We start from the raw sequence: 25,603 nt of genomic DNA on the forward strand, positions 1-25,603 counted from the left end.
CAAATTCTGTGCACCTTGGTCTTCCCGCATTTAAATGTATATCCGATTCTCGATTTGCGGAAAATATTAAACGTAAAAGCTGATGAAATAATTATGACGTTTCAGAAAACGAAAGCAGATTTTGCTCGGTGTCTGTCTTGATTCTTGTCTGTTTAATTGACGCGAAGTCGTTCTCTTTATAGCTTGAAATATTTGGAATACATCATTTTCAATGTTGACGTGAATTTTATGGCACGATTGTTTTCTTTCACTAAATTTTCGTACAATTACTGTTTTATTTTATTAAATTTTATCGAATTTATACAAGCATTATTAAAATATTCCATTTTATTCGACGCGCCTTCGAATCCTGAAGGCGCTTGCAATTTTTCAGCTAATTCGACAGCTCCGCAAACATTTGATATAATACAAAATAAAATGTAAAAAATACCGCACAAATGTGTCACAATTCACCTTTAAAAAAAAGTAAATTAAAGTACAGATAACGTAACGTGAAATTTTTATCCGAAAGTTGCGACTCGCAGACGCGAGAACATAATAGGAAAATACTGCGACAATCAGAAACCATTTAGCAGCGGAGCATTCCGGTCCGTCGCGTGGGTGACTAATTTATGCCGTGAATGCACGGGGCCGGATCAACGATATAGTAACGGGGAGTGTTTCTGTTTTCCATTCTAAGCAAAAGTTACAGCCGCGCGCACGCGGTGGGTATCAAATGAAATTCAAACCCCCCGGAATTGAAACAAGAGATTGTCTCGGCTTGGCGCACTCGAGTCACGCCCACGTATCCGAAATACACACACCGGGCTCAGCGTATAATCGTCTTACAGTAAACTACGTGTCTGACCACATGCGCTCCAGAACTACTTAACCGTATATCTGCGACAAACGCGGTGTCTGCGCCCGGGACAACTGCAACTGCTCTTCGATACCCGTTGCTTCACCAACGCTAATCCCCCTTCGCCGCACACGCTTTACATTTCTGCGCCCCGTATGAATAAGTTATCTCCAAAATTCCAAACATTTTTAGGGGACAACAATTCATTGTTTACTAATTCTGAGAAGGAAAGATTATTCTTTACTAACCGAATTGATTGTTAAAAGAATTTCGTGTCGAGGTAAATCATATTTAGAATTTAGAAGAGTGTAGCAGACTGTAAGTAAATATTAATAATAATAATAATAATAATATTAATAATAGTTAAATTTAACTTGTACCTTAAGGGACAATCTATACATGTTAGAATATTAAAAAGGCAAGTGAAATAAGTGATAAAGCTGCCGTAAGCTAACTGAACTATAAATTATCTTAAAAACAGATTTGCTCTGTAAACAGTGCATACGTTCGTGAGCAACAATACTCATTGTTCCCCGCAGCGAGGAAAATGTGTCTCACGCCAGTATCATTCTAACCCTCTCATATCCTTTTCGAAAGCGAAGCGTCCGTAGTAGCCGAGTTTACAGCCCTCCTTAACAAGTTTACCCTCCAGTCGGGGTAAGTTTAGTTCAAAGCAACCGGAAAGTTCATCCCCTAATGCAACAGTCGTTTCTATAAATTCCGGCGGGGCCGTTCGAAGTTCGCCGATTAGCGGAAACGATCGGCGTTTTTTCTCATCCCCTGAGAAACCGAGCCGGAGAAAACATGGCCGAAACATCCCCGGTTTCTCCCTTGAAAAAAAAAGAAGAGAGTACCCCGTCGTCGATGATCCCCGTGGAAACGGCGCCGCGGGACCTCGCTTTTATTTTCAATTACCGAGTCGCGGGGACCCTTCCGAATAGGGGACGGAATGCCGGTATTAACGCCGAGGAAGTTACCGGTCCCGCCGCCCTCCTTTTGCTTGACTTTCGCCGCGCTGATAACGCTAGTTAATCGCGGCCGCAGTTTATAAACTAAGTTCCTGTAGGCTAGGAAAACAGCCGAGACATTTAACCCTTCATAATCCCCTGTGTCTTCCCGGCGACATCTCCCGTCTCGAACCCCCGGCAATCTCTGCTGCTTCTCAGTTTTTAGCTCGGAGACCTCGCCGAGCTCCCAGGTGGCTCCGAGTTGCTCCAACCAAAGACACGGGGCTGCTCTTCTTGCGCACCTCCTAGTTTTCTGATATGAACTTGTTCCGCAGAGCTTTCCTCGACTTGGCTTTAAAGGGTTAGCAGGCTGACCATAGGCTCCACTGTTCTACTTTATCAATCGACACCCAAAGAAGTACTTGGCAGACGCAAATGTACACTTTTCAAACAGAACTTTTTTATCATATAATTTTTTTACTGTAATGAATTAAGAATGTATTAACTCTTTCATACTTTAAAGGCAAGATGTAAATAAGTTCAGTCTTTACGTCTTTTATTTTTAAAATTTCGTGAGGTTAAAGTATTTTATTTAGTGAAATGAAAATTAAGAAATTGAGCCGTGTGACAGCAATTACTTTTTCAATATTTGTATATTTAATAGATCCTGAAAATATTGTGAAGATGCATTAAATTAACCTATAAATTAACTTTCAAATCTGAACTAACGATTCTGTCACTCGTACACGGATAACATGGCAATAACAATGCTAAAGTAGTCGTTTATAATTAATTAAAACAGACTTTATTAGGTAGTACTTTTTATTTCAGTTATGATCCAGAATTTTTTTAAAGCAATCTTAAATTCGATAAAAGCGTGTACGCAAAGAAGCAAGCAACATATATTTTAATTCATCGGCTTAACGAACGCGCGTTCATTTCCATCGGTCCGCGAAACGAACAATGAAAATTCGTGAACCGTTTAAGAAATTGTTTCTAATAAAAGTCCCGCTTTCGATTTTTAGCGCGCCGTGGCTACCGGCGACTAGGACAGAACAGTATTTCGTTTAATATTGCCCCGCGATAAAACAGCAGATTTGCATAAAGACCCGGCCGGCCTGCACACACGGAAACGGTAAACCGGCGAGATCGAGTCCGGGAATGAGCTACACGAGAGCGCTGGAATCGATCAGCGTCAGGAGCACGGCGCAATAAAACCAACACGGTCGTCGCGTAAATATAACAAAGTGTTAAAAATATACAGGTAGATTGGACGGTCTATTGTCGCGCGCGTTCTACCCCCGCAATCTGTTTTTTTTTCTCTCTCTCCCCTCTTTTTATTTTGTAAGCAGCCGAGCCGTGTAACGCGAACGAGAGACCCTGCCGCATCGAATATGCTCGTCCGCCGCCGTTCTACGGGTGGTCCGACAATTTTTTATTTTTTACGGCCCCGAATAAAAAAGGATATCGCCGTATTTAAAAGAAAAGATAATAATAAAGCGCGACGAAACCGTCGCGGCGAGGCTCGACGAGGGGTGCGTAACGTCCCCCGCGGCATAAAGGGCTGTAACTTTTATTCCAGAGCGAACGATGTCGTAACGACGAAGATGTTACGACCGGCATTTAAAACCGGTTACACGGGTGCCGCGATAGATGCGCATTTTTAGCTTTCAATTTAGCCGAGCGTTACATTAAATTACCGCTAAATTGCTTTCGAGACCGCCAACAAATTTAAGCTCGCGTGGAACTGGTGGCTAAAATCTGTTAATAATATTTTCTGTTTAACGAAATGCTAAAGGATTGGCAAGAATAATTCGATTAAATCTCATTGCATAAAATTATATCTGTCATAACAGATATTCAGAGGTGAACATTTCACCTGGTCAACGCTAGATTTACGAAGCACTGAAAATAGCTGTTTTATATTAGTTTACAAAAGTAACAATTTGACGTTTATTCTGATTTTTAGCTGGTTATATTGTAATATTTTAGTAAGTAAGAATCACAGTGATGTAAGCGACATTTTTGAACATACATATATCTTAAAATGTAATCTATAAATGCTAAAATATTGAAAAGACAAATTTAATCAATTTTAAAGTTATTATAAATTGACTTAACTCTAAATTATCTTAACAATAATCTACTCATTTGCCGCATGTAACGCGTACAATGAATTAAAGACGAAAGCTATTGCTAGAGGGTTAATGTACATAAAGCGCTCGATTATTATAAGATACATAGATAAATAAATAATAAATAATTCGATTTGAATATTCGGCCAGTCATCGGAGAGTTTAAGCCTCCGACTATCGATCCTGCAACTGATCCAGCCTCGGCTAAGTCAGACCGAACGCAGCTTCCGACCATCGAGTCGTCAACAATTTCTCCCCCGATTCGATCCCCGTCCGATCCACCCTCCTCCGAATTAGGCGTTCGTCTACCCCTCGAACGCTACAATGCATACATCGGTCCCGCGCAACCCGTGTACAACAAAGACGCCGTACTACAATGACAGAAGCCGGTATCGCTGCTCGCAGACCGGGCGACACTTATTGCGAGCGTTGTAGCGGCGGCTACGCGATACTTAGTCGCATTAATATACATTAAGGAGCAACCGTTGTCCCGGTTGCTCCTTTCAGCGTCGGAATCTCTGTCGGACAATAACTCCGCGGGGTCGAAACAACCCCGAGGAACTTCCGCGAAGAGCAAAGAAATCCCCGCAATAAATGATACTCGGCGTGCAGTAAAGCCCTTAATCACGCCCGACTCTTTTCAGGCCCGCGAGTTCTTTCCGCGGCCGGTCTCGATCCCGAACTGAACTTTCGCCTGCAGATTCCTCGTGTGGAACTTCTGCAGTATCATCGGCCCGTAAAACTTCGCCGGATCGTCGAGCCGCCTGTGGACCGCGGCCTCGCGACTGCTCAACAAAAGACAGTTCCAAGGTGACCAGTCCAGGTCTCTGTGAAACCGGACGAGCCTCAACTCCGACAAGCGGTCGTTCTCGGAGATGGCCGATCTGCCGTGCCAGATGTCGTTCACCAAATGGTAAACGATCTTGGCGTCGACGACGAAAGCCAAGCTGCTGTAACACCGGAGCTTAGCTTCGCTCCTCCTGACGTCCCTCAGCAGACTCTCGTACGGTCCGTAGACGATCCTAGGTCCGGTTCGGGCTCTGACATAGAGACAATGATTGCAGGAAGAGGATCGACGTCTCTTCTCTGCGGCGAACTTCTCCAGAGGCATCAGCCTCCCGCAGCTCCGGCAGACTCTGTTCGCGGAACCATGGTACGGAGAGCCTTCGAATTCCCTGGCCAAAGCGTCCCTGGCAAAGGCTAAGAAGCTGATTCTCAGTCTGCTTCTCAGCCAGCTTAATTTGGCGACGTCGACGTCGCCGTCGAGGAAATCGATCTCCTGGTCCAGCAGCCGCATCACTTCGTTCGATGCTCGGCACGTGTGCGGCTCGACGTCCTCGCGGAGCCGCCGCAACGTCTCCCGCCGCTCCTCCGGCGATACGTCTTCTCTGGACAGCGCGTCGAACTTGTCCTTCAGGATCCTAGCGAGCTGCACGCGGGGCGTGTCGACGAGAATCAGCTGCCCGCGACGATTCCTCCAGACGACGGACAGGGACAGCCGATCGAGGAATTTCCGGTACGAGGTCTGCTTTCTGCGCAGCTTCTCGGCCGTTTTCAGCGAGTCGATGGCTCGCAGCAGCTCGACCTCTTTCGACAGGATTAGACTGCACAGACCGATCCGGGCGGCGGCGAGGCGGGGTAGCGGGTCGGCTTTCTCCGTCTCGCGGATGCGCCAACGGTCAAGGAGATTGTACAGCAACTCGAAGTCCGTCCTCGTTCTCGGCGAGCTGCGGTTTAGTATCACGAAATCCCGGCTGTGATAAGACCGTGGCTCCGCTGCTATTTGCTGGCCGTCCGTGTCCTCGGAGTCCGACCGAGCCATGGGACCCCCGGCCACGGCGATCCTGCCACGCCGAGCCCTGTGGCCGGCAGAACGAACGCTTGAATACGTGGCTCGGTCCCGAGTGGTTTTCTTCCGGGAAAGTTTGCCCAGCGAATTTCGGCTCGCCGGGCCAACGTGGACACGATGCGATCGATCGGGGAAACTCGAGATGGATCTGTGATCCATCGGTAAGTCGGCAAACGTGCGGGCATACTTGCAAACGTGAGACTTTTACAGCTATCGAGAAATGGGTAAGCACACTTTTTAAAGGTAATAACTGTTTTAAAATTGAACTAAATGAACCTTTGGTTAGATAATTGGAGAACTAGTCTACTACACAATTACTGAAATACCTTTTTTTTTAATTTTGCTATTAGTTTGAATGATTGTAGTCTTTTTATCTGAGCCAATAACGAAAGTATAAAAAATTACTTTTATATTGTAGATCTCTGTAAATAATGAATATACTAAAAATAGCCATTGAAATTCGTGGGAAATTACTATTATCATAATCTTTAAATATTAACAGATCATGACAGTGCCATCCGATGTCAATGATATTTTCAGTATAAATCGACAACAAATTTTAAGCATTTATGAACTGAATAAAATAAATTTATTAAACTCCGTAAAAAAAGTAACAAATTACAGAAAATTCTCTCTAGCATCAGTAACGTAATCCAAACTGTTCATGCTACCACTTCGAATAAAATGTCCAAGTTTCTTCTCACTAAAAAAAAAAATATTAAAAATGCTATTAGTAATCTGACGGAGATCGCAACGTGAACCGTAAAGACATACTTAAAGCACCGTTTATTAAATTTTTACTTTCGCCGGGAGCTCTGATGGCACGGAATTTTCTTAATTTCCTCGGAATAAAGATAGCACGATAACCGGAGAGGAAACTGTCCCCGCAGCTGTAAACGGAGTAGCGAACTTTCCGCAGGGACGTCGTAACGAATACCCGAAAACTTCGAATTGCTCCAGATAATTGTATAAATACTGTCGAAGGGGAGACGGGACGAAGATAGAACCGAATCAACTGTCGTTATTTCGGGGCGAGATTTCCGAGACGGTGCTTCCCCGCCGCGGTGCACTCAACGTCTACGCTCTGCGGGTACAAGGTAGACGCGGCTCTACGGGATCTGGCACCACCTCGGCTGGGGCGGGAAGAAAGGCTTGGAAGCCTAAAGGCAACCCTCGCGTTCCCCTAACTTTTACACTACTCGCTACTTTAACTCGACATCGGCCATTACTCCACCTGTAAAACCTCTGTATCTTTACGACGCTCTCCAGGATCCTCCCGTTCCTGGCGGAGTCCTTAGGGGGGGACGCAACCTTGGCGGCCTAGAAGAAATAGGTGAATGTACCAAACCAGGACGAACGACTCGGCCATTTTTTAATATTCCAAACTCAACAAATCCGGAGATGTCGCTAAAAGTTGCGCGTTTGTACCTCCCCAAAAAAACAGAATTTTTCATTCGGTAAGTAGTAGACTTTGGATCTTTGTGCATAATCAAAATTGTCTACTTTAATTTTAAGGAATATAGTGTAGATTAAAGTTTTCTTTTTTCCTTAAATGATTGCAATAAGTTGAAAATAATGCAACAACGCTCTTAAATCTTTCCAATGTGGTTTTAGTTTTGCATTTAACATACTCATTTTTTGTTACAGTAATTACACTAAAAAAATAGTATAGTATAGTAATTACGCTAAAAAAAATGACTGTGTACTCGTGTACCGAGTGTACTCGTTATATACAGAGCAAAATAGCGGCTGCTTTAATATATGTTTAAAAGAGATTTAAATTCATTCGGAGTATAACTGTCTAAATAATAATTTTCTGCTGAGATTTTTGAAAAAAGAAATATCAATTTCAAACAAGTACTAATACTTATTTACTTGACCTGAACACAACGAAAGAAAAGAATCCATGAAAAATCAATTACTTAGAAAAGTGATCGGAATTCTGATTTCTGGAGGACGTCAGCAAGTAACTTACAGCTTGATATCTCAATTTTCTCAAGTATTCTAAGACAGCCGTATGATTCCTTAAAGTTCTCAGCAAAGCTGCCGTATTCTCTCGTAATCGGCAAGATCGCATACCGTTTTGGGACCGTGATCGAAGGTAAAGGCTTGCAAGAGCTTGTCCCTGGCATCGGGGAACGAGCATGATTGCACGCCGACGTCCTGTTGCGTGACCGTGCATTTATCGACGAGATATTCGGTCTGGGCGACCCGTTCCACCGTCGTCCCGTCATCCTGATGCGGTCCAGTTTGCGTGCACGCGTTCCAATAAACGGTCCCGGTAGCCTTGTGCCTCCAGCCGGCCAAACACGGTTTCGCTTTCATTGTTGGTCCTACGAAGATCGAAGAACACCGACCTAGATCTGCGGAAAGAAAAGGAGACTCTGAGAGGTGGGCCGGAGTGCTCGCGGGGGGGATAATGGCGCCGTCGGTAGTAAAGGAAATTACTGTACCGCGGTTTAGGGGGTTCGAGCGCCGCGCCCATTTTACAATGGCAGACGAGCTTTGCGAGGAGAACAAGGCAGAAATTGCCCACTACACGGGATCAAGATCACCGGGAATCTTGTTTTCCAACGAATCGCCGCCGACGTGCGCCTTTTCCTCGCTTCTCCGTCGCCTTTCCCGGAATTAGATTAGACGAACTCTGGTTTCTCGGCGGCCGAGAGCACTGACTGCTGTTTCGAGCGCTTAGAGAATTGCGCACCAACTTGTGTCGCCGAGACGTTAAAAGATAGTAATTAATAAATAACGAATATACACAACGTATCCAAAGTATTTAAAATAATATTGAAAATATTAAAAATAACGTGGAAGAACATGTGTAATATGTCGAGAATAATGTTTATAATATATGCAAAATATGCAAGATATACAAAATGAAAAATATATTTTTAGAATCCTTTAGTGATTATGTTTTGTTAATGTAATATATAAATAATATAATATAAATAATAAATACATATAATATAAATATAAAGTTAATATAATTGATATATTACATTAGTGATGAGTTATTCTTAAAAATAATATTCATTCGCATAAATATTCGCTGTCCGGTAAATTAACAAATAAAACATTTAATCTTCCTAAGCGAATATAAATGTAAGTTCCAACCCTTTTCAGTCACCGAAAAGTAAAAATCGTACAAAAGAATAGTTTCTGGTAATGGAGCGACGAACGGCGATTGTTTGAAAGCGCCGTTTAGGCGAATGCCGAGGAAGACATTTTTTCTCTTTACCTTGGACAGGTTGCACGGTAATAATTCACCCTTAGCTCAGCATATACTATTCAGTATTGCAGTTTCGCATGCACACGGACTGAAAATCACGTGGCTGCTGGGTAAATAGGGTTTCCGTGACGTTAGTGCCACGTGGTGCATTGTAAACACGACCACGTGCCATTAGCAGTGGCGCGTCCCGATGCAAATGCCGCTATGTGTCATTAGGAATAATGCAGGGCAAACAGCGCCACTTGGCGCCGTTCATGGAATCATTATGAAATCGTACGTCGTTCCGAATATGCATCAATTTTTCCTCAATTATTCATTACACTCCACAGGGTGGGGCAAATAAAGTTTTACAAAGCAATATCTCCATTATCGTTAATGACACGCGAAAATGCTTGAGGAACAATTTGTTTGGTTCGAAGGGTACCATTCTCTTCACAGTTACTGCGACTAAGAATCTTTCAATTGGTATCATTTCTTAGAAGGGACGGAACATTAATGTTCATTCCGTGTTTGAATTTACTTGAATGCTTAAATATTAATGACAAGGGATTAGAATTGTATGCGAATTTCAAAGAATAGAATAATATTCATACATAAGAATTGATTACTGTAATTTCCATCACGTGTCGGACTCGTCAAAGTACGATAAGGGGTTAATTAAACCGGCGAAAAATGGTCGCGGCCAAGCACGCGTGTTTCCCTTGTTTTAAGGGACGGCATTACGCGGGATGCATTCCATGGAACGGACACGGGCGTGCAGCGGCGGGTTTACGGTTCCCCGCGTTCGCCGGCGCACTTCCGGTGGCCCCGGAATCGTCGACGCTGGATCTCCATCAGCCGTAAAACCTCGAACGGCGTGCTCCTCCATACGGTAAGCTCTCGTCGACGTTTCGGCCGGATAACAAGGAATTAAGCGCCGCTTCCGGACCGAATTAACGGGAATTTATAACTTGGTACCGTGCCGAAGGAACGGTCGGTTCCGCCCAGCGTGAAATATTCATCGCGGCCCGCTTCCTTCCCATTCTTTTTTACCCCTTGCTCATCTGCCGCCTCTTCCGAGCAACAGTTTAATCGACGCCGCGTTCGCTACGGATAACTGTGCTTTGTTCAATTTATTCGACGAACGGGGTCCGGGCACCGTTTAACTCGGTCGTTAACGTTGCGGTTGTTAAATAACTCGGAATGACTCTTCCCATTTTTTTTACCGGGCAAACGACGTCACCGGATTCGACGAAATTAAAGTCGACGGTGGCTGGTTACACCGATTGATTAACACTTTACACTAGAGCGGCGACTCTGAGGCGCCACGAAAAATTGTTGTATCGCGTTTCAAAATAATTTTAACGTTCTGATAACATCATTTAACATTATAATATTGTAATAAACGCAGTAAGTGCATCAGATAAAATACAGTAAATTACTTCGAACGAAAACGCTATAGGTCAGGACTATTTTAAATTATAATTTCCTGTGCCATGCCTTTCATCTTCCTATCTATATTTACGTACACATATATCATGTATAATAACCTTAAATAAGTCTCTATACTACAAGTTAAAAAGAAAATCAGAAAAAGTAAATGCAAAGAACTCGCCGTATACACGTGAATACTTAATTGCAACGAACGCGACAGAAAATTATGCAATCATAGATTTCTAACATTTCATCAGTGTTAACATATCCAGGGTGATGTCCAAAGAAGAACAATGCTCGCCGCGTAAACGGGAGACGTTTAAAAACTGTCGACCGGCAGCAAGGGGGTGGGGGAGGCTCGCGGAACCGCAATTAAACGCGAGGACGTCATCGGAATCGAATTCTGCATTGCAAAACGGCTGGACGGGGGGGGGGGGGAGGGAGAGGTGCAGGAGCGCGACCTCTCGGTCAACGGATAAGTGTTTACGTCTCGGGTATTTAAACGAGGCCATACGAACGCGGAAATTTAATTTCTATTTAATTGGATCGCCGGCTACGCGTGCACCTGCGCATGAAATATTCATGATCCGCCTATCGAGGACGGGGTCCAAAGTCAAAAATGCGGTGGACATCGGCGACGGCCGCCTTTTTCTCCGTTCTAATCGTCAGTTACGTATCTTTTCATTGTCAAAGGAACGGCGTGGCGATCAAAGGATGATTCTATTTAACCCTTTGCGAACGAGAGGCGACTCTCGGCGTTTCGTTTGGCAGGACGAGTGAGAGGCGACAGTCGGTGCTTATGTTAAGATAATTTTTATGTAAATTATATAATATTGTAAATATATAATATTGCATATATTAGCATATAAATTATATTTGTATTATATGTAAATTAAAATAATTTGTATGCATGAAAGTCGACACATCTGAGAAAATCGCCTCGTTCTGCTACCGCACTTGGTAGAAAATGTTGCCGTTTGCTAAAGGTTAATGCTCGCAAAGCGTTGGCTGGGTTCATTTTACTCCAGAGTATTTAAATTGTTCGTTCAATTATTTAATTTTTGGTAACTGCATTTCAGAAATTGTTGTTACATCGGGAACAACAGAGGTGCTGATAGCTCCATGAAAAATGTCTTCAAAAGTATGTTTCGAAAAATTAGCGAACAAAGCTCAGAGTTGTTGCGAACATCGTCAATAGTATAGTTGTAAAAATGGCCCGCTGTACGAAGGTTAACAGTGCTCTCTCCTCTCTTTCTCTTTCTCTCCCTGCCCGCGGTCCCAACCCCTCCAGGGTCCATTGTGCCCCCGGAACGGCATCCAAGGAGCGCTCGCGAACAATACAAGACTTTTGTTTCGTCCTTTGTTTTGCGCCGCAGCGGCAGACAACCGTTTTAACGCTCGGCCGGCTTCGAATTCGCGAACGTTTCTTTGAGAATCGCCCGGCGCTGTAAAATCCCGCGGACAGCGCGGTCGGCCTGAAAGCACGGAAAGTAGAAGATTTTTCGAAATATTCCGAGGCGTCGGCACACGCGCGCGCGCGCGCGCTCGCGTGCACTGTCCCTGCGTTATGAATTATGTATTTAACGAGAAAGAGGAAATAGAGGTTGCTAAGAGACGACACGGGCGTAGAACCGTTCGGGCAAACCGCCCGCGGCATCGAAGGAATGCAAAAAGGGAATGGTTGATGTAACGGCTTAAGGGCGCGAACTGCCGCGCGGCCGGAAGTCGTCCGCGGGGCCGACGGATTAACATTTTTTTCGGAATTCAAATCGCGAATACTCTGAAATAATATTCCGCGGCGATACCGTAACGACGCGGCGCCGCGGCCGCATTTTAATTAAAGCTGATTGAACCCCGTCCGGGGAGGGGAGAAGAAACATTCCCGGCCACTTTGAAATAATATTAACGAGCGGCACGGAAGCGGAGGAGCCCAGATTCCGCCGGATCCGAAAAACCGGTTGTAATGAAATTTGCATTCGCTCGGGCGCGGCGACGACCGCCGCGACAAAAGGAGTACCGCGGCGAAGGAGCGGCCGGCCGAGTCGGATAATTAGTAGAGACGATAATTGACGGGCCGGATCCACTAATAAACCGTGTCGGGGAATCGCTGCCAATTGATTCGCGGCGATCGCGAACGTGTCGCAATTATTTCGAGCGCATAAATATTAAACGGTCCCTCTCGTTGAAATCGGCCGCCGCGCCGGGACGATCCGCGGATCGATCCTCTTCCGCACCGGCCGCTCTGTAAATTGATCCTCTTCTGCGCCGGTTGCCGCCAGAAATAGTCACTAATTTGCTCGACACGCTCGCAACCAGCCTCTGCGAAGCAAATCTCGCTCCACGGGCCAGAGGATGGCTGTTGCTGAAATATCTCTTTGCTTCGCACGGATATTTTCAGGATATATTTCTAACAATCCAAAGGCACAGAATAAACAACTCTACCAACTGACGCGTGCACGCGTCGCTGGTCGGTTGTTAAGCAACTTGTTCTGGAGTACAGTGCGGTTCGTTTCCAAGATTACCAAGATACTATATCATAAATTAAGAAAGAACAAGAAAGAAAAAAGAAAATCTACAGAAACAGTTGCATAAAATCGAACGACTCAAAGTAGTTGATTTCGCGATATCTAAAAACAGTGACGAGTGCAACACATTTAAAATAACTGTCTTCGTGGGACAGAGAAGCGCGAAGAAGCTAGCACCTGCGAATCGTCTACGTACAAGTGCTCCAAATATATTCGGAGTGTTCTCAGAGCCCGTTCAGTGGAGGATAGATAATTACGATCTTTTATAAAAAGACTTAGCGGGCAGATAGGAAAGTAAATTTCAGTGTTCCGGAGCGATAATACGTCGAGCGGGTAAATAAACGCGGCGCAGATTTAGGGGAAATTCATAAGGCCGAGGACAGGACAGAAGCGGCCCGGGCGATAAAAATTCAAATACGGCTAAAAGCAACATGCACGCTCGGAAAGCCAAAAATACGGCGTTTTCGCGGGCGGTCGCAATAAATACAAATCAAGCAGGAGCTTCGACTCACCAGCAACACACGCGCCGAGGACACCGTCACCATCGCGGCAGCGACCCTACTCTCTCTCCCTGTCTCCAGGAACGTATCCACGGTCTCGACGGCTTTATTGTTTACTCCCTCGTAAATTACTTTTATAACCGTTCTGTTTATCAGTCACAGACCGGGCGCGATTATTCATCGTTCGTCTGGACGCGCGACGACGATTCGCTCTCGTCACCGGCGAAATTTATCGCCACTCGTCCCTCCGGGACCGTAAATTAGGCTCGCGACGCGGCCTGTCGGCCGGTCCCCGTTCTTGAAGCGGAATTAGATTTATCGAAACGGACAAGCGCGCGACGAGCCGGGAAAAAGCGGCGGCGAAAAGGGAACAGGGGCCGCGGAAAGGGCCGTGAACGGATAGAAAGAAACAATCGGTGCTTTTAACTCGACGCGAACCGAGCAGAGGAGACCTCCGGCGCGCCACCTGAAAGCTCAAAGCCTTAAATCCAGCGTTGCCAATGGCAACCTGCTTGGTCGATCGGTCAAAAGCACTTTCTAGTCCATTATTTTTCGATTTTATACGTCCACGACAAACGGCGCCGACCGGCCGAACCACGCGATTGTTCATCTCCGCGGAAAAAAAATGGAGATTTCGGTTGTTTGCTTGACCATACGCCTCGCTTCATCCGCCGACAACCTGGGTTCCGCGGCCGCTTTCAAAGCTGTTTTTAATTATTGTAGCCAGGAACCATAAAAAATATGGCCGCTTTGTGGAAGAGCCATCGCGTCGATGAAAGTGATTGTATAGAGGAAGGGTTGGCTTTCAGCGGCGCGCGACTTTATTGTAAAACAAATATACTTTGCCCCGGGTGGGGAAAAAAGACTCGCAAGAAATGTTTGGCCCCGATTTTTCCGGGGAGAGCAGCTACCTCACATGAAATTATAATCCTTCACTTTGATCGCCGGCTTGTACTCTGGCTTGTCTTCAATCTCGTGGAAGCTTGCTCGGAACTTGCACTCGTGTTTCATCAAGTGCCTGACGGGGGGAGGGTGAATCGATTATTATTACGCTGCGGATTTTATGCGGTCACGACAATATTGGAGGAGCGAAAAAAACCAATGAACGTATTAAAAGAATTTAGACTTATCTAATTATATTATTTTCAATTCTCTGAAATTATCGAGGAATGACAGAAACTACTCGCACCGCGTTCCGTGCAATCGATGAGATTAGCTTTTATATTGCATAAAGGTTTGTTATAGCAGTTTAATTTGGTTCCATGCAGAACGTGCGAGAGACTCGATCCCGTAGAATTTCGGTTGAAACGTACCTGAATTGATTCCTGCCCTGTTGATGGTTCACCGCAATCTTCTCGATCAGCAGCTTCGAATACACGGTCGATAGATCCTCGATCCTGCAATGGATCTCCGCCTCCTCCGAGGTCAAAAGAATGCAATTCCACGGCGACCATGCCTCTTTCACGTTGTATCGGACCATCTTCAGCTGGAACAGATCGCGGTTCTCGCTGACCGCCGAACGGCCGTGCCAAATGTTGTTCACCAGGTGGTACATGTCGTGATTTTGCATCATGAACGCGATCGCGGACGGCGATTCGCGCTCCTTCTCCTCGGAACGGACGCAGTTCAGAAGGAACACATAAGGCTCGTAATTCACGTGCGCGGTGTTGCGCTCACGCAACCAGGTGCACCCTGCAAATGATCAAACATTAGTTTCCAATGAATCGCCGGGCGAAATGGACCTCGAACTATATCCGCGGATGAACATTTCCGAGGCCCATTGTGCGTCGAATTGGAAAATTTAGCTTTGGGAAACTGTTCGTGGAACACGTGAAAAGAACCATTGATTGGAAGTCGTAAAACATCGTTCGTTGTATAAGATTCTTACAGCAGTTTTTCTCCGTATCTTGCCTTTATGTAATTTCACGTAATGGTTTGTTTGTTATTCGTATGCTAATAATCCAGTCGGACGTTCAGTAGCGTAATGGAAAAAGGAACTTGTAAACATTTATAGCAAACGGTACGATTGTTTGACGAGTATAGTACCGATGCAGGTGGAGAACTTCGTCATCCTCCCGTGGACAGTGAACTTGCGGTAGGGATAAAGCTTGCAGCAGCTCTTGCACAGTCTCGTCTTCGGCTCTATGGGTTCCCGCAGCTTTTCGTCGTCCGGGTCCTTGCAAAAGTCTTCGTCGTCGTTCACGCAGCAGCACGAGTGCGAAGCTCGTATAAAGTGCAGGTAAGCGACTGCATTTTCAAACGAGCAGAAAATGAAGAAAGTCGTGGAATCGAGAGAAGTTTACGCCTATATCGGAAACGAAGTCTTACGGACTGTCCGTTCTCTGTGATAGTCCAAGTTCATCTCAGTCGCCATTCCCCTCGCCAGATAGTCTAACTCCTGTTCCACCAGCCGAAACAAATTGAAAGCAGAGACACAGTTGTGAAGCTCCAACGATTTTCTCAGCATCGTCAGGATCTCCATTCGTTTCCCGCAGGTGACCAAGTAGTTGGTCAGAGAATCGTAGATCACTTTTAGCTCGCGTGCTTTCTGGTTTCTCATGGTGACCATTTCCGTCTGCTTTCCTTTGTAGCCGATCCAACGAACGGACTTGCAGTTGGTCGTCAGGAACTTCACTCGCTTCCGAGCCTTGTAGTCCGCTCTTACGGACAGCCTTTTCTGATCGATCACGTTCAGCATCTCCACCGTTTTGTTGATCGTCAAGTAACCGTCCGCGCACCTCGCTGCCTTGAAGAAACGTTCCTTTGCGCAATCGATGCGATCGCGTCGCCATTGCTCCACCAAATCGTACAGCATGTCGAAATCCAGACGAGTCTTCGGGTTGGTCCTTCGAAGGATCTCTTGTCGATGTCTCTTTCTAGAATTCAAGGACGAAAGCCTCAAAAACTAGCGTCGCAGTTAACGAGATCGTACGTACTTGTACACCATCTCCCTTTCTTCGTCGTACAATCTACAGTTCTCCACCAGTTCTCTGTACTGTCTCGCGTACTCTTTGATGTATTTCATCAGCAAGTAAATCCGCCAGTTCCTCTGAATAATTCGGGCCTTTCCATCGTGATCCAATCGCGCCATCATCTCCTCGTACGTTTCGTAAGGCTTCGACGTTGCGTACTCGTCTGTCTCGCTCGATACGAAACAGTCCGGTCTGGATAATGAAAGAGGCCGAATAATTAAAAGCGAAGACGACATTAAAATGATACGATACGACGATGGGAGAGGATGAGGCGGACTTTTCATCCCGCGTTTAATGTCATCTAGCGGCGGGGCATTTGCAGCGTTTAATTTCGACTGATGAGGAAAAAGAACGCGGGAAGATGAAGCGAATCCTCCCGCACTCGAGGCATCGAGCATTTTTCATTTCAATTGAGAATACTGCACCGCCACATTTGCGTCGGATGATGGCACGGGGTTTGCGTCTCCGCGTCCGTCACCGCGATGTATTGTGTCATCTTGCTGCACGTGTGCCTGGACGGCATTCTTCGCGGTCCTGTCTGCGACTCGGCGTTTAAATATTCCAATTTGGTAACCTTGTTCCGCCATCCTCCCAAGTAAGGTTTCTCTATGCGTCGGTCTTCTACCACTAATCGTTTGCAAACCATTATTTTGATTATCGCCAACTGTATAGTAAATAATCCAAAATATTTTAAATAAAAGACATCAAACGTTAAAATTGGAGAGACAGAGAATTATAGATCGTAAACTAATGCTCGGACATTCGCGAAGTTTGAAGAGCCGGTGCATTCCTTTATTTCTCGACGAATACGGCACGATCTTCAGGGTGTGTAGCAATAAAGAAACTGTTTTCGATCTCATTGTCAGACTATTACTTTTATTAGACGTGTACATCACTTTCTCACACGAATTCTGTGATTTACAGGTGTCATTGTTGATCGCGTTTATCGGTAATCCTGCGCTCAGATTGAACGTCACGGGGGGGCTGGTTAGAATCTTTCGTCTCTTTGTTCTGTGTTGTACAGAATTTAACAATGTATAAACCGTGATGTCTCCTGAGTAAATCAGAATGGTGGTACTCGTACAAACAAACCAGGTCATGAGATCAATGGAATTGCGAGATCGATCAATGGTAGAAAAAGGTCTACCATCCGGATCGGTGTGTTGCGTGGAAACTTGCAATACATTCAGAATGTTGCACGGAGGTGTCTCTAACAATGGGTAATTGTGAACAGTTTTTCGTCGGCGTAGCATAATTTGATTACTATACAACGTTTCGTAGCTATACATTCTACAAGTTGTATTTACATCTCGCGGCGACCTGTGAACATCACGAACCTTTATCCTCAGACGAGCGACACATTCATACCTCAGTAATCCATATGAATTCACTTAAAACATATACAATCTGTGATAAACTATATACAAATATTGTTTCTCGTTTAATATAGAAATTTATCCACAAAATATATACGACAAATAATACATATCTGTACAATAAAAGGAGAAGTCAGGTTAATGACGGAAACAAATTAGTCGAGTGCAGCGTGGATGGAGCAGGCGGGCTGGGCAGGGATCGAAGAGCAACGAGGGTAGCTGTAGAATATCGTGGTTTTCAACAGGACAGAAATGGTTTCCCACGGTTAAAGCTAAAATAAATAATATGTCCAGTTTGCAGGTGGAAACGGGATCCATTACAAAGAATTCAGTTTCGTGAGCTTGATCAGCGGGAAATGTTGGTGACAGGAAAAATCGAATACTGGCGGTTCCTTCGAATCCTTTTGATGTCCGTCGGCGAGTAACTTTAAGACCACGAAATTAGTTTTCGATATTTTTAGTAAGTCGTTAATCTGTAAAACATATAAGATGGAGATGAAATATTTTAACGATGTAAAATAACGGGAACATTGAATAATTTGCGTTCACGGTACCTCATTTACAGCACATGCATTCTGGGGGTAAAGAGATAAGGCTCGTTCCAACATGTTCCTCGCTTGATGAAAGTGTCTACATCCAGCTAAGTACTGCATATCACTAGTAACCTTTTCCTAAAATCATAAACATCGTTAAAAATGTGTGTAGTACGTGTGGTCTACTCTTCGTCATACTCACGTTTCGTTTATGCATCTGTGCATTAGTCATATCTAGAAATTCTTGGTAATGAACTGGTGGCGGTGTTAGTAGCGCAGAAAATGGCAATAACCTGTGCTCGTACCGAACACGTTCTGAATCGAACTGTACCTCAGGAAGAGGTATCCTTCCATCCATGCGAAAACCGACTAAAGCCTGTAATGCAAATAAGTAATGTAATGGTAAGTCTACCACTAGATTGCAGATTTCTTTGGACTGAAGAATTGTCGAATCGAAATTTACCTTGTAATATCCACCGCATATATTTTGCATGGCCTGATATACCAATATTTCTATGTCGTACGGTCTTGGCATTGATTTCTTTTTCTTATTTTTAGCGCTCTTCTTGGCACCTCTGCCTTTATGCGCGTCATTATGTACATCCTGCTCCATTAAAAATGTATCGGCTCTCGTGATGGCTGACGCGAGCCATCCATAAAGAAATTCATAAAGGTACCAGTATATGTAATGGTACTCGTGTACTGAATACAATTCCAGCTCGAAACCGCTTAACAAGTACATGACCATTACTCGTAGCGTATGATACAAAATCCATGTTGCAAAACAAGCTAGATGCGACCTGGGTGTAAGACTTTTTAAAGACAACGAATGTAAGAACCCATCTACTCTTTCGGCCTGTCGAAATTGCAAATTTCAAATAATAGAATCCTTGGGGAGTCGTATTAATTGATTGAGATTCTAAAACGACTCACTTCGTCCTGTAAGGCGGCGAAATCCTCCAGCAGATGCGCCAATTTGTCTCTTTGCCTTGCTCTGTTGTGACCGGTAAGCTGCAACAGCATGCCGAAAAGGTTGACGCAGTGGGCCATAAAGCCATCAACGTATTCCTTAGCTTGATGATTCTGAAGCAACGTGCTCTTTGGCATTAAGACCGGCGGCGCGATAAAGTTCCGCGCCGCCTCTTTCAGAACATCGGCAAAATTGTGCACTCCGAATACTCGATTCGTCGTGGGTAAATACACTATCTGTAGCATTGATCTAGATAATATACACGGACTATGTCGTGAAAATTCTAAAAAATAGTCCTAAAAAGAAATCAATGTTTTTGGTATTTATATTAAAAGTCTCTACGAATTCGCAAACTGTATCTTACCAAAGCTGCGTGAAGACCGTTCTGATTGGTGATCATGGTGACCGATCTAATCCTACTTATTAATTCATCCAGATATTTTAATGCCTCTATTCTCGGCTTTATTTTAGTGTATCGCGGGAATGTTGGTGGTAATAATCTCTGATTCACCATGGGATCAAATCCCATGATATTTGGATAGTTTGCTAGAAATCAAAATGAAATTATTCCCTAAGAGAAGCAGTAGAATGCTTAAAAGATACCTACAAATATCATCAGCCTTCTCTCCACGATCCACTGTCTTAATCATAACTTGAATCATGTATGAACACTTGTTTAATAATCTATGACAGTCGTTTAAATTCTGTTGCAGTTGCTCTTTTTTCCCCATTAACGATAAGATTTGATAGAACAATTTGGTAAATCTAATTCTTGCATACAAGGCCAGTCCATCATTGTACTGAATAATAATAATAATATTTAGAATTTCATTTTAATTGAATATATTATGAGAGAAATTAATATACCTACTTCTTTCTCAGATTCTTCATCAACTGGCTTTATCCTACTTTTCCTGTGCAGTTCCTCTTCTACTTCACGCAACATAGATATAGTTTTCTGTTCTGCAATGTCTTGTTGTAATCTGTATCCATAAGTAACACTTTGAAAGTCTTCCTCTTCAAACACTGATGCTTTATTTATGCAATCTTTAATTATCTCAATTATTTTGTACACAGCATAACAAAATGTCTTCAAAGGTTTATCTACTATTTGACTGGGCCGATGAAGGTACAAATTAGTGAAAACAGTCTGCGCCAGACTATGACCTTCAAGCCACGACACTATACACGCATAGGTTGAATCAATTATTCCTATAACTTCGGATGGTGTCAGATTGTCCAATTTTAATGCACCAGATTCAACAGCCTGTGTAAAAGTACATGGTTTGTTGTTGCCCCTGTTGCATTGCATGCCAGCATCCATCTTTGGATCCATCATTTCAATTGCAGACATTGCTTCAAATAATCCAAACAATTTATCACGCATAAGTTCCCCTAACTCCAGCTCTAGACAAACATATTATTAACGCATTAAATATCAACAGTGTTAATAGTCATTGTGATACAATAATTTGTATCGACAATACTTTGAAATAAACTAGATAAGAATTTCAATGTAATAAAAACAAACATTTACGCTTTTACGAAACTATTTGGATGAATTAAATTCATTGTTTCGAGTCTCATTGCACAGAAAGATGAAATAGACAAAAAAAGGATAAAAAATTTCAAGCGAACGTTCATATGCTAGGAAACTAGATTTTTAAACAAGCACCTGTGATTGCTTCGAAAAACTCTTGGGTGATGTCCACCCAATTGTAACTGACTTGGTCGAATCTGGAATGTAATCGAACGTATAAATTAAAAAAATATTGCAGAAGATCGTGCAGTGGGTCGTACGTTAGGTTATTTTTCAGAGATTTTATCAAAATTATGGTATTCTTTTCACGCTACTTTTTCATAGGTGCACGTAACATATAGATCCAGTGTCTTTTAAATACATTTAATTGAATACAACTCACTGTGATTCTTTTTCTTTGCCCATGTCAACCGAATTCTGTTCTTCTACCGTAGTCGCCATTCCTGCAGACTGACCTGTCACATTTTGCAGTGTTGCCAACATTACGAAACCATAACCAGTAATCTCTCTATTCAAGAACTATATCCGAGGACAAAAAGGCTCTGGAATTGAGAGAGTGCAGCGAAACGCTGTCCTCCGATTAGCTAACGCTTCACAGCTGAACAGTGCTGCCACCACAGCCAATGACAAAAAGAGGAAATAGTGGGTGAGCAAGACAGCACATTAGCGCAACCGCATTCAAAACGAGTCGTACCGACAAGCAATGTAATTTATCTCACATTACCGAGCTTGCGCTCTCACTCTTTTCGCCATTCCGGTTATTTGGGGACAAGGCGAGGGCCGAGAAATGAACAACCAGTTTTGGAAGGGGTAACCTTGAATTAAGATTCCTCGTACTAAAAAAACTGCACCAAAAGAACACTAAAACTGTACTAAAGCTATCCTGTGAGAGTAGCTATAAACTGTCCTCAAACTACCCTAAAAGTATTCTAAAAGTGCCCTAAAAGTGTCCTAAAACTCAAAGAGAAGTGGCGAATGTAAAAGTGACAGGCCAACCCAAATGGGACGGGCTTATCAACAGGGGGTGGTGCCAAACGCCGATGGGGCGGGGACTTTTAAGGACAGTTTTTGGGAAGTCTTAGGACAGTTTTAAGGTGTACTTAGGGCACTTTGGGTAATTTTTAGGATACTTTTTGGGCAGAGAAAGAAAGAAAGTTTTGTTTCTATGTTTTTAATATGGTCCTAAAATTAGGCTTTATGTAGCAGAAAATTCTTGCCAGGATTGAAAGTAAGAAATATTAATTTCGACAGTGGCACGGACATGAATAAATACGTAATCAAAGAATAACAAATGTATTTAAGGATCATTGCGTTAGGAGAGATTTTTTAGTATATAATCATTGCAGTTTCTCAACACCTTCTGCATTTCTTCGTATTGAGATGTTGTACATGCTTCTTCCAACTGCAACCATTTAAATGCTTGATGTTCATCCGACAGTTTAACAGTTTTGTCGTGGTTTATTAGCTCCGCCAGCCAGTAAGTGACAATTTTTGGTTTTCCTTGCACTAGATAATTTATTTCTTGTTTCGAATCTTCATAGATCTTTAAATCTGCAGATAACAAGCCCGCTTCCTCTTGAGTTTCACGGAGCGCAGTTATCATTTTCGTTTCGCCGGGATCAACATGACCTATGGCGATAACATTAAAAATTCAACCAAATCGAAGTCTGCATTTGTAAGCATTGCAAGCACAATTTTATATTTTCAAAAATCACATTCAATGTAACTAGCAATAAAAAGTAATATAATAGATCGTTAAAAAGCTATTGGATATGACTGATTTTATTAGGCGAGAGAGGTTATGTATCAAGATCACGAAAATGCAAGCGACCGACAAATGACAAATGTAGTACAAACCTTTCGGCGGCGTCCAATGATGTTGACCGTACGAAGTTTGCAATAATAAATACTCGACGATCCCCTGAATTCGACGGAAAATAACGAAGCCGCAAGCTTCGCGTACCATTGTGTCTTCGATGCAGTTAACTTACGACTAACGCAATAAGCGCGGGCTGAGGATTGGTCTGCAGCATATCTTCGGATAAGAAACAGACCTCTCCGTTTAATAACTGTTTATTATCGATTATAGGTAAAATATTATATTGGATAGTATAGATAAAATATAAGAAGAGCGGATAGCTAGCAATAGAATGACGTTAGGTGTGGGATAACTGCTGTCATTTGAGTCGTTCAGTGCACACATCGACTAACTCCATAAATCAAAAAGTCGAGAAACGCGATGAAATGATGTACATTGTTTTTTAAAATTCCTGTTATAACATAGATTCACATATATAATGTAGAATGCATAAATACAGATATAGCTTTCATTTAACATTTAAACCATTTCTGTTTCGTTCCTCATTACTCGACCTGTAACCAGTATATTCACGAAAATAAGTTACGCAAAGGCTAGCCGCAAGCAACAAGTGTATGCAAGTCCCGCACAGCGACGTGGCACGTCCACTGGAAGATTGCTATATTTCTGAGTTACGGTCGGACAAAAGCAAACATAATCAGATCCGTGTCTGAACAAAATATAGAAGTTACTAATTTTTTCAGTGAACAAGGTAAGTATCATAATAAAAAAAATACAAGACGCGGACAAATGTGATACAAACCTTTTGGCGGTGACCAACGATGCCGACGGTTCGAGGATTGCAATAGCAGATACTCGATGACGTCGTGATCTCGACGGAATACTATAAAGCCGCAAGATCGACGTACCATCCTATCTTCTGTAGCGACTACCTCTGACACTTACCAACAGATGGGTTTCTTTCCCGAAAATCACCCGAGACTATCCCCGTTTGTATATTTACCACCGAAACCGTCCTTACCCTTATCACTGTGTCTAAGGTAGGGCCCGCTAGTTATCTAGCGGTAGGCTCGACGCTAGATAACTAGGTCTAGAATAACTAGGTTAAGATAAATGTAACTAGGTTAGAGTAAAATATAACTAGTCATATTAAACTTATAGACGAGTCCTCCAGCGAGTCTAGGACGAACCAAATGAAGTCATGAGACTTATTAGCGCGTCACACAGTTATAACTTGTGACTAACGCATAGAATTTCGATTAATACAAAATACAAGTAGAGTGGATAGTTATCGCTAATGTTAAACTGCGTATGGGAGTGACTGTCGTCATTTAATTCAAGAAAATTGATCAGATTTTTGTTCACTTTGACGGAAACAAGCTACTCAAGGTCCTTCTGTTACTAGGGAAAGAACCGCCTTATCATATCTGTAATTTCCTTAGAGATCCTCGTATTGGAGGTCTCAAGATAGTAAACAAGATCTGGATTAATATAAAAATAAAAATTTAGATTAAATCTAGTGTTATACTTCTTATTTGTACAGTTTCTTGCTTTTTTATCTTTCATATTATATTATAGATATTCCCAACTACGAACATACAGATAAGATAGCAAATTTCTGTATCAAAGACTTATAGACTCAGATGTCTGTAGTTTGTATCTTTTTAACAAGAAAAAAAAGATAAATAAGTAACTATAAATAACTATAACGAAGTTATGTAATTATCGAACCATTTACGATTTTAAAGGGGTGTTTCCAATTCTGGGATTTTGTCTCTGTACTTTCAGATTTTGTCATTATCAAACCGAATAACACATCTTTATGAGACGTTGCAAACTTATTTCTACAGATTTGTCGCTACCTTCTCAAATTTGTTCATATTCTTATCCAAAACATTCTGGCAATTCTTTACCGATCGCTTCTTATCCCTCGGCGAATAAAAAATATTTTAATCTCAAGGATAACAAAACATAGAAAATCGATATGCAACATTTAACAAAGACACGTTACCCAGTTTGTTAAAAAGAAATTTTCCGAACTACGAATTGTCTGTTTCTTGTATCTCCATGCCGGAAACGTCGTCATCATGGTCACGTGGCCGTTCCAGCGCGCGACTTTTAAAAGGAATCTCAGTTGGGAAACGATGCTTGTTACCATTTTATTAGAAACGCTTCTGCTACATTTTGTTGGCTAAATACCGATCACCAGAAAACATTTAATAAAGCTGTATGTATGTATGTATGTATCTGGGTATGTTTGTATGCGTGTTGTTTGTATTGTTGGATGTTGCACGCGTGGCCGTGTGTATGTAGGAATACGTAATTATACTTGAAAGCGACAATACAACAGCGAGGCAGTGGACCCAATGGGGCCATTGAAACTTCTGAAGCGAGCCTGGGCCCAGAATAGTTTTCGTGCTGTCATATAAGCTTTTTAAATTATATAGGGAAAATGAATAGACAATATCTGCCACGGAATCGTGTGCATGAAATATATCACCCCTTAACCGCATTATTATCGGGGCACCCTCACATGCGGGTTCAGTAGGAATTTAGTAACAATGTCTAGCATTTCAATGATCCCCTTTTTCTTTTCCCCTTTCCACCAGTTTAATCGTATCCGATTATCTTTTTATTGGTCCCAGAGGGTCCACAGCTCCACTGTGTCGTCACCTTCGAGCACAGCCCCTCGTGTGCGCGTAGAGCGATTCGGCTTAGCTGGATGGATGACAAGCCGTATCGAAGCGGAAACGGGCTTTCAATCGGACTCGGAATCGATGGTCATCTTTTTCTGGCTTTATTACTTTCATACAAAAATTGGAAAAAACTGTTTGCGGACCGGCGCGAACAGTGCGTCCCCTGTTGCCCGAAAGTTTCCCGATGTCATCCGTTCAGCTCTGGCTTTCTTATGGGGGTTCGAGAGCCCGAGGATCGTTCGATTGTTCTATTCACCGGGG

At 43.1% G+C, this 25,603-nt stretch overlaps 4 protein-coding genes across 4 annotated transcripts; all 4 read right to left on the reverse strand.

Moving 5' to 3' along the window:
- Nucleotides 1-4,560: 4,560 nt before the first annotated feature.
- On the reverse strand, nucleotides 4,561-8,094 carry LOC144476101 (IQ motif and ubiquitin-like domain-containing protein). The gene is made up of 3 exons (XM_078192694.1): nucleotides 7,849-8,094; nucleotides 7,004-7,089; nucleotides 4,561-5,779 (listed from the first exon to the last, which is right to left on the reverse strand). Exons 1-3 carry the CDS (start codon nucleotides 8,092-8,094, stop codon nucleotides 4,561-4,563), a joined length of 1,551 nt encoding a protein of 516 aa, XP_078048820.1.
- Nucleotides 8,095-14,685: 6,591 nt separating this feature from the next.
- LOC144475490 (IQ motif and ubiquitin-like domain-containing protein) lies at nucleotides 14,686-17,162 on the reverse strand. Its single transcript, XM_078191447.1, has 5 exons — nucleotides 16,834-17,162; nucleotides 16,373-16,600; nucleotides 15,765-16,312; nucleotides 15,483-15,683; nucleotides 14,686-15,128 (listed from the first exon to the last, which is right to left on the reverse strand). The coding sequence occupies exons 1-5, from the start codon at nucleotides 17,052-17,054 to the stop codon at nucleotides 14,686-14,688; spliced, it is 1,641 nt and encodes a 546-aa protein (XP_078047573.1). The 5' UTR covers nucleotides 17,055-17,162.
- Nucleotides 17,163-17,261: 99 nt separating this feature from the next.
- On the reverse strand, nucleotides 17,262-21,336 carry Naa35 (N-alpha-acetyltransferase 35). The gene is made up of 10 exons (XM_078192616.1): nucleotides 21,210-21,336; nucleotides 20,963-21,024; nucleotides 20,159-20,694; nucleotides 19,895-20,087; nucleotides 19,652-19,833; nucleotides 19,251-19,583; nucleotides 18,781-19,173; nucleotides 18,520-18,693; nucleotides 18,339-18,455; nucleotides 17,262-18,257 (listed from the first exon to the last, which is right to left on the reverse strand). Exons 1-10 carry the CDS (start codon nucleotides 21,308-21,310, stop codon nucleotides 18,102-18,104), a joined length of 2,247 nt encoding a protein of 748 aa, XP_078048742.1. The 5' UTR covers nucleotides 21,311-21,336; the 3' UTR covers nucleotides 17,262-18,101.
- Nucleotides 21,337-22,104: 768 nt separating this feature from the next.
- On the reverse strand, nucleotides 22,105-23,721 carry Apf (purine phosphoribosyltransferase family protein Apf). Its single transcript, XM_078192618.1, has 3 exons — nucleotides 23,449-23,721; nucleotides 22,685-22,862; nucleotides 22,105-22,456 (listed from the first exon to the last, which is right to left on the reverse strand). The coding sequence occupies exons 2-3, from the start codon at nucleotides 22,791-22,793 to the stop codon at nucleotides 22,140-22,142; spliced, it is 426 nt and encodes a 141-aa protein (XP_078048744.1). The 5' UTR covers nucleotides 22,794-22,862; nucleotides 23,449-23,721; the 3' UTR covers nucleotides 22,105-22,139.
- Nucleotides 23,722-25,603: the final 1,882 nt, after the last annotated feature.

This window comes from Augochlora pura, chromosome 10 (genome assembly GCF_028453695.1).
Source record: "Augochlora pura isolate Apur16 chromosome 10, APUR_v2.2.1, whole genome shotgun sequence".
NCBI classification, from domain to species: Eukaryota; Metazoa; Arthropoda; class Insecta; order Hymenoptera; family Halictidae; genus Augochlora; species Augochlora pura.